The sequence below is a fragment of the Ochotona curzoniae genome, unplaced genomic scaffold (assembly GCF_017591425.1).
Source record: "Ochotona curzoniae isolate NIBS_2020 unplaced genomic scaffold, NIBS_Ocur_1.0 contig_3622, whole genome shotgun sequence".
Taxonomy (NCBI): domain Eukaryota; kingdom Metazoa; phylum Chordata; class Mammalia; order Lagomorpha; family Ochotonidae; genus Ochotona; species Ochotona curzoniae.
Window position 1 is genome coordinate 2,572,974 of NW_024465926.1, and position 8,153 is coordinate 2,581,126.

Below are 8,153 nucleotides of genomic sequence, written 5' to 3' on the forward strand. Positions count from 1 at the left end.
CGTGGACGGAGGGGCGTCTGCCCGTGAGCGTGGGGTTGGGTTTGGGGGGCGGGGGGCTTCGCCGGGGGCTGCCTCAAAGTCCCCCGCTGGCCCCGAAGTCCCTCCTCCCACTCGTGGCGCCGCTGCAGGGGCCGGAGCGCGGCTGACCAGCGGGCCGGGAGCGCCCTCTGCCGACGGCCACTCGGGGACCCGCGCCCACACGCTCGCTCCCTGAGCACCTGCCAGTCCCTCGAGGCTGCAGGCCTCGTCCCCAGAGTCCAGCCCTCCAGGAATGCCCCCAGCCGGGCACTCCCGGCCCTGCCCCAGCCGCTCCCCAGGCACAGTCCTCAGGCGCAGGAGTAGAGGGTTTTATTGGGGACCTGGAGTCCTCCCAGCTGGCTGCCAGGCTGGCCCCGATGTCCCTCCCCCTTGCTGGCAGCATCCACCCCCCACCACATCCCAGGTCGAGGTCCAGCCTGTGGCGTTGCTTCCACCACAGGCGCTGGTCTGTGCTGCGGCCAGCCTGGGCTCCTGCTCCTTCCCGGGTCCTGCCCAGGAGGCCCAGGAGGCCCAGGAGGCCCAGGAGGTCGGCTCGCCTCTCCGGCCCCGGGGGACGGCCCCACAGGCAGCAGGGCTGTGCTGAGCGCCCTGTCTTCAGGGCCTGGCTGCCAGGCCGGCGGTGGCGGTGGCTGCAGGGCCTGGTGCTAGGGTGGCCGGCCACTCTCCTTCTTGATCAGGGAGCTGGCAGCAGCCAGGGCCCCGCCCTGCACGAACCGCACGAAGTTGTCACCAGCCAGCGGCCCCACGGCATACAGGCCTTCCTGCTGCGTGCTCTGATAGGTGAAGGGGTCCACCTCGATGGGGTTCCTCCTGGCACTCAGCGGCTGCTCAGGGTCCATGGCCAGGGCGGCGCCGGCACCCGGCAGGAAGGAGAGGTCTGGGTGCGAGCCGATGAGCACCAGTGCCAGCGAGACAGCGAACACGGCCTGGCCGCCCTGTGGATCCTGGAGCACGGCCTGGCCGCCGGCCTTGAAGAGCAGCAGCTGGTGCTCGGGGAGGCTGCAGTAGCCAGCATAGGGGCTGGGCGCCAGCGCCGCCTGCTCCCGCATCATCTGGTGCACCTTGTGGTATTCGGGGTACAGCATTTTGGGCAGCTGGTTGAACACCAGGCCGGGGTCGTCCACTGGCCGCCGGAAGGCGTGCAGCACCGGGATGTTGTAGTGGCGGGCCAGCAGCACGGCGTCCGCTGCCGACAGCCCCGCTCCCACGATAAGCACCGGGTCCGAGCCCGGGCCCACGGTGCCAGTCCGCACGGCCGCCTCCAGGGCCGACAGCTCGTGGTGCACAAAGGGCAGGGCCTCCCCAGGGATGCCGAGTCGTGCAGGACTGTCAAAGGTGCCTGTGGCCAGCACCACATTGCGGGCACACAGGGAGAAGGGCCGCCGGCTCTGGTCCTGGGAGGTGAGGAAGCCGCTCACCTGGAAGAGGGGCTCGCTGTCTGGGAGCCCAGAGCTTCCGGGTTCAGACACGCCCCACTGCACCGCTGTCACCACGGCACCTGACACAAAGTTGCGGCTAAGCCCTTTCTTGGTCACATAGTCCTTGTAGTAGTGGGCGATGTCCCCAGCTGTGGCCCGGCTGTTGCGAAGGCCCCTGTGAGTGGCAACCGAGAAGGGCTGGTGTCAGAGGGGGTGACCAGGGCAGGAGCAGGTCCTGGGACTGCATGGCAGCTCTGCCTCCAGCGCCGAGGCCAGCTCCCCACCTGGCTGCTTGGCAGCCGAGTGACCGCTGAGAAAGCCCAGGGCTGCAGCCCCGCTGGCAGGAGTCGGGGGCGGCCTCAGGCGCAGGCCTGGATGGTCATGGTTCCAACAGAGGTAAGCCTGACACTAGAGGGGAGAGGGCCTGGCCCTTACGGGAGGTGAGGCCCACAATGGGGAGGGTGTCAGGGCTCCTGGCTGGGTGTGCCCACGCTGAGCCCGCGCCCTGCACACCTGGTGAGCTGCACACTTCTCTGGAGTGCCTTACCTGTGGGGCGTGCGTGCTGGTGCAGTGTGGCAGGCCATACCATGGAATGCCCAGGTGGCAGGGTGGGGCCTGTGCCAGGTTGCTGTCCCTGGCACCAGGGCATGGCATGTGGGCTCCTGGCTTTGCCCTGGCCCTGGCTGCTGCAGGGATGTGGCAGTGGGTCAGGGTCGCTCAGTCCCAGGGCAGCAGGGAGAGTGGCAGAGGGGACCCAGGCACAGGGAAGCTGGCAGTGGGTGGGGGGAGAACAGGGCGTGGTGTCACCCCCTCCTCATAGGCCAGGGTGCGACAGGGACCATGGTCAGGGGCTCAGGGAGGTGGCAGGTCCAGCTCTGCTCATGCATGCTCTGGCCAGTCCACCCCCACCGGAGCCTCATTCTCTTCTCTGGAGAGCGAAGGAGGCAAAGGCCCTTCGCCCAGCCCCCAGCCCCTTGCACCTAGCTCCTTATGCCCAGCCCGTCCAGCCCGCCCAGCCCGCCCAGCCCCCAGCCCCTTGCACCTAGCTCCTTGCGCCCAGCCCGCCCAGCCCGTCCAGCCCTGGCGTCCTGGCTCACCTGCGCTTCTTCTGCATCCAGTCTTTCACCTGCAGATCTGGGAGCCCCATCCACTGGCCCTGGCTCAGGGTCACCATGGAGCCCTCGATGGACTGCACACAAAAGGGCGTCATTGGCCGTGAGCTCTCCAACCCAAGTCCACCCCCTCGGGGGCCGCAGGGTGCAAAGCGGGAAGGAGCAGGCCCTGAGGTGGGTGAGGGAGGATGAGGGTGTGCAGGAGTCGGATGCGGGGAAGAACACGGAGGCCTCGGCCCCACCCCTGGCCCGCCACTCACGTGCCAGGCTCCACCTGGGAGGTTGCGGCCCAGGACTAGGTGGGGCACAGCCCGCTGCTTCTCCCGCTTCCAGGTGAGCACGGACTCCATGTTGGCCCCGATGTCGGTGTCTGGGCGCAGGAGGGCGTCGAAGAGCAGGGCCACGGGGCTCTCACAGCGGCCTTCCAGACCCTCAGACAAGTAGTCCAGGTCCTGCGGGAGGTGACGTGTGCAGGTGAGCTCTCGCCTTGGGGCTGGGGTCTCTCTAGGACCCCGGGCGAGGGGCGTGCAGCGGCCAGGAGCTGTGCGTCGGTCTTTCAAGTGGGAGGAGTGGGAGTAGATTTCCCTGTATGTTCCATGGAGGAACCGCTGCTCCCTGGCAGGTGTCCGGAAAACACTGGTGCAGGCAGCCCAGGCTCAGGCTCAGGAGAGACGGGGGCACTGCCCGGAGGGGTGCCCACAGGGAGCAAGGCAGGTGAGGGAGTGCAGGGGCTTCATGGGCCCTGGGGTGGGGCTGAGGTGTCCAGGAAGATCCTGCGCATGCACCCGGTGGCCCTGGCTAGCCCACCCCCCCACCATGAGACCACGAGAAGAGGCACGGCCCCGCCCACCTGGTCCAGGATGGAGACCCCGGGTGCTTCTGCGAGCTTCCTCTGCAGCAGTGGGTGTGGGTGCACAGCGTCCGGCCTCACGTAGGGCGTGTGGCCCGAGAGCAGGTAGGACAGGCAGATGCCCGAGGGGCCGTTGCCTGTGAAGAGAGCAAGGCTCAAACCTGGCACCAGAAGCCACGCCAGTCCAGCTGCTGTCACCCTCCTGGGCTGACAGCTGTGGCCCTGGGGGACGGCCGCCGCCTCCTCGTGCCATGAGGGGTGGAGAGGACACGTCACCCGCATGCCAGGACATCTGTCCCCATCCCTACAGACCTGGGAGGGCACCATGGGCCACAGTTGGGGTTCCTGGCGCAGGCTTAGGACAGCCCTCCTCCCTGGACCACCTCGGCACGATTCTGTTTCTGCTTCTAGAAATTTCATTTCTAGAAAGTAACATTTAGGGGACTAGTGCCATAGGATAGCCTGCACCCCCATGTGGGCACTGGTTCTAGTCCTGGCTGCTCTACTTCTGATCCGCTGCCTGCTTATGGCCTGGGAAAGCAATGGAGGATGGCTCAAGTCCTTGGGCCTCTGCCTGCTGGGCTGTGTGTACACAGGAGGACGACGTGGAAGGGAGCTGGGACAGGGCCCCAGGCACTGTGCTGTGTGATGTGTCTGTGCCACACCCCCACCCCAGGGCATTCAGCAACAGCCATGGCTCTGGCCATGCAGTAACCAAGGCGACAACTGCCAGGCGGCTGACCCAGGCCAGGGGACGCGGGGTGCGAGGGGCTCGGGGGACACTCACCGATAATGACCACTGGGAGGGGCTCGGCGCTGCTGCTTCTGAGACGGTCCTGCACAGAGGAGCTCATGGCTGCAGCTGGTGAGACTTACGACTGGCTGCTGACCTGGTGGGGGGCAGAGGAGAGACGGGGCCTGGTCAGGTCATCTCCCAGGTCCTGTGCGGCCACCCCTGGCTCCCTTGCCCCTGGGGGACTTGGGCAAACTTTGGAAGCTGGTGACTGGCTAGGACCGGACGTCACGCCAGGTTGTCCCTGCCGTCTCTGGTGTACTGGCGCCCTCTGGTGGCCACAGGCCCAAATTGCCCAGAGGGACCCAATAGACTCCCACACACCCTCGGTGGCCTGGAGCAACTTGGTGGTCCCAGGGCCCCTGAAGCAGTGTGCATGGTGCCTGCGGGATGGGTGGGCAGGGGAAGCTGGCACTTACTACGTGCTCAATGCCTATGCCCTGGCTTTTCTCATGTCTCCCTGGGGCTTGTAGGAACACAGGACCTGCTCTACCGAGTGCCTGGGCCTGGGATCCCAGACCCAGATGCAGGATTTGTCTGAGTGCTTGGATTTGGGAAAGTGAGAGTCTGACGTGCTGCCCTCCCCCCACCCACCCCGACAAAGCCTCCTAGGCCAGCTGTGCCTTCCCCACTGTGTGCAGTGGCGGGGACATGGCCCTACCGCAGACACTGCGAGTGGGTGGCCAGGGAGCCAGCCTAGCAGGGGATGCCTCCGGGCAGAGGGAGGCAGGCTGTGGGGCTCCCAGCATCTGAGCTCTCTGCCTCTCTCCCCGACAGCCTGCTAAGCCCAGTTCCTGCAGAGCCTATTGCTGTCTAGCTGGGCAGAGCTGGGGGGCCCACCTGCGATGGTGACTGTGGAAGGGGCAGTGGCCACCCACGGCTGAGAGCCCAGCACCCCGTGGGGTGGGCCAGGCACCAGGCTCGCTTCAAACACTGTGCACTGGGGCCATTCCGAGTCCCTGCTGATCACGACCATATCGCAGATGGGGACAACGGAGGCCTGGAGAGCTTCTCAGGGCCCTTTTCGTCTGGTGGGGTGTTTGCCTCAGCTTTCCTGTCTGCTCTGTGCCCCACGCCCCAGTGCAGTGGCTCCTTCCACAGGGTGCCTGGGTCTGGATAAACACACTGTGACTGTGGGAAGCTGGGGAGCAGCTGCCAGTCCCGTGTCCTGGCTGCGAGAGGACAGCCTCGTCCCCCTGCAGGAAGGGACCTTCCAGATGCTGTACAGTGAGCTCAACACCCAGGGGCCGGACAAGAGCAGTCACTTCCTGTGCACCCGGCCACTGCAGAGCCCTGAGCACTTCAGGCTGGGTCCTCCCAGGCTGGCCCTGTGGCTGCGCCGGGGGCGGCTGACCGGCTGTCACCGCCACGGGCTGAAGTCTTTGACGCAAAGACTCGTCGAGAGAAGCTGCCGCGTTAGATCTCACGGCAGCGAGTCACGAAAGGGATGGGGAACTGTGCCATCCAGGGATGCCCAGACACGTGGATTTTCTCATCCCCAGGGACAGAGGAAGGAAGAGGGGCAGCCCACTGCTGGGCGGGACAGCAAGTAACAGCGACACTAGACAGAGTGTGTGGCCCCGGGGTGGAGGGCGGGACGAGGAGGGGCCTGCGCTGGCCAGCCTGGGCCCTCCACCCTCTGCCCAGCTCTGTGAGCCCCGGAGTCCCTGCGCAGCCCATCCTCCGTCTCATCTCATCCCTGGTGGAGGTCCAGGCACCCCGGAGGAAGCAGCTACTCTGGCTGCGGGCCCAGTGGCCTTGGGACTTTGGGCAGCATGCCCAGTTGGCCACACCTCCCTTTCCTGCCTGGAGCGATGGTCACGCGCACCAGGCTGTGCTGGGGTGACGGCGGCCAGCAGCTGTGGAGACCTGGGGTGCCCGGGCACCTGGACAGGGGCAGGACTGGCCGGAAGAGGGCGAAGGAACCCCGACAAGAGAATTGTGGCGGGGCACTCCGGGGCCACGGGACTCCTGCAGGGCTCTGGGATCTGCAGACCCTCCGCTGGGTGGGATGAGCTGGGCTGGGCTGGCCACTCCTGCCCCGGGCCTGCCATCGCCTCCCACCCCCACGGCCTTGCCCAGGCCACTCACCTGCTGGGCGGGGGCGTGGAGGGACAGGCGAGCCTGGCCTAGTCGGGCCCTGCAGGGGCCAGGGAGTCGGGGCACCTGGGAGGTTGTGGGAATTTGTGAGCGCGGCCTGGGCGGGAAGAGGGTTTTTCACGGGAGGCGGCCTGAGGGCGGGCGGTGGGCGGGGCCCCGAAAATCACTTTCATAAGCGTGAGTCAGCAGGGACTGGGGTGCGTGCAGTGCCCCAGGGCCAGCCTTAAAGGGCCCCTGTGGGGCAGCTGGCCAGGGGCTGGTGGGTGGCCTCCCCGCGGGCTGCTAGCTGCCTCCTCCAGGACTTAGTCACCGGAGCCCAGTCCTTGAGGAGAACCTGGAATCCCCCGAGGGAGCCTACCCAGCTTTTCTCCAGGGGAGGTGGCAGGTGCTATGGGGTGGGGGCCCTTTAAGGTAAAGGAAACATCCCCGTTCCCTCCTTCCAGCTGAAGCTCACTTGGCACCCTGCCACTTGGGCACCAGCTTGTCCTGGCCCCAAAGCCAGCTGGGCCACAGCTTCCTGCAAGGGGTGGGGAGCGAGGCGGAGGCCGAGTGACAGGCCCCGGCCAGGTCACGGTATTGGCCATTGCTGTTGTGTGGCCGAAACCTGGAGGAGTGACAGCACCCAGCGGGTGCTCCGTCTGCACCAAGGGGGAAGGAGGGAGGCAGGGGTCCGCGTCCGCACCCATCCTGCACCCTGTTGCCTCTGGGTCACCTGCACCAGGGCCTTTAAAGGAGGCCCTCCAACACACATACTGCTCAGTGCTCAAAAAACAATATCTGATATGCTTGCTTTTTAAAATTAAGATGAATGCAAAGGAACCAAAAAGACAAAAATCTCCTAGGAAATCCAAAAGGTTAAAATCTTAAAGACCCCATGCGACGACTTGCTGAGCTGTCCCCCAGCTGAGAGGCCTGCGGGACACACCTCGGCTTGCTGGTGTCCACTCCAACGCCCAAGAATTCTGAACGCTTCATGGCACAAGGACAAGCCAGTGCCTGGACCCTTGAAGCATCTTGCGGTGGCTTCATCCTAACTCTCACCCTGGTCTTGCCCCTGGTGCCAGGGGGTTCAGGCCCTGCGTGGCTCAGGGTGGCGCGGCCCCGGGGAAGAGCAGGGGAAACAGCCCAGCCAGCATGTGCACGGGCCCACGTGAGGGTGCGTGGGCTGCTGGCTCAGGAGGGAGAACCCTGGGGCTTTAGGAGTTGTGAGGAGGGTGGAGCGGGGCCGAGGAGGGCTTCTGCTTGTGCCTCTGCTGGGGCTCAGGCCCTGCTGTGCTTGGAAGGGCCCGGGCTTGGTCTAATGTGTTGCTGTCCTCATCATTCTTGACCCTCAGGGCCCAGGAAACGAGCACTCATTTTTCTGGTTTCGTGTTCCTGGGGTCCTCGCAGCAGTGCCCATGGGGGTGATGAGTGGACGGGGAGCAGGAAGCACCCTGCTCCTGGTCTGGGTCTCTGCTCCTTGGCCAGCCTACAGCAGGTGTGTGCCGTGACCCCCAGCTGGCGGCCTCCCTGTGGCCTCGGCCACACCAGGCCTGGCGTGGGTGGTGGGAGTCACACCCCTCCCTCCTGGAGCTGGAAACAGGGAGTCAGGGGGCTAGGGGGCTTGCCCCCCCACTTCCTCGTCCCTGGGCTCCAGGTCTGAGCTTCCCAGGGATTTGGATGGGCAGAGGGCCAGGCAGGGTCAGCTCACAGGCTTGAGGACAAGGTAAGGGGGTTGGGCCTCCTGCCATGCCTGCCCACGCCGCCCGCCCATGGCCCTGACCCCGCTCTGGCTGCCGACAAGCAGAGCGGGCAGCTATGTAGACTTCCTTGGCTAAGTGGTCACCATTGACGTGACCCT

The 8,153-nt window shown here is 66.0% G+C and overlaps 1 protein-coding gene across 1 annotated transcript; it reads right to left on the bottom strand.

The window, feature by feature from the left end:
• Positions 1-563: 563 nt before the first annotated feature.
• OSGIN1 (oxidative stress induced growth inhibitor 1) lies at positions 564-6,390 on the bottom strand. The gene is made up of 6 exons (XM_040982028.1): positions 6,305-6,390; positions 4,208-4,310; positions 3,421-3,557; positions 2,831-3,022; positions 2,556-2,647; positions 564-1,632 (listed from the first exon to the last, which is right to left on the bottom strand). Exons 2-6 carry the CDS (start codon positions 4,272-4,274, stop codon positions 684-686), a joined length of 1,437 nt encoding a protein of 478 aa, XP_040837962.1. The 5' UTR covers positions 4,275-4,310; positions 6,305-6,390; the 3' UTR covers positions 564-683.
• Positions 6,391-8,153: the final 1,763 nt, after the last annotated feature.

Excerpts from the sequence above, each read along its gene's own strand:
- OSGIN1 (XM_040982028.1), bottom strand. The coding sequence starts at position 4,274 with ATGAGCTCCTCTGTGCAGGACCGTCTCAGAAGCAGCAGCGCCGAGCCC. Across the intron at positions 2,648-2,830 it reads TCCCAGGTGGAGCCTGGCAC|TCCATCGAGGGCTCCATGGT; the intron begins GTGAGTGGCGGG and ends TTTTGTGTGCAG. Across the intron at positions 1,633-2,555 it reads TGGATGCAGAAGAAGCGCAG|GGGCCTTCGCAACAGCCGGG; the intron begins GTGAGCCAGGAC and ends TGCCACTCACAG.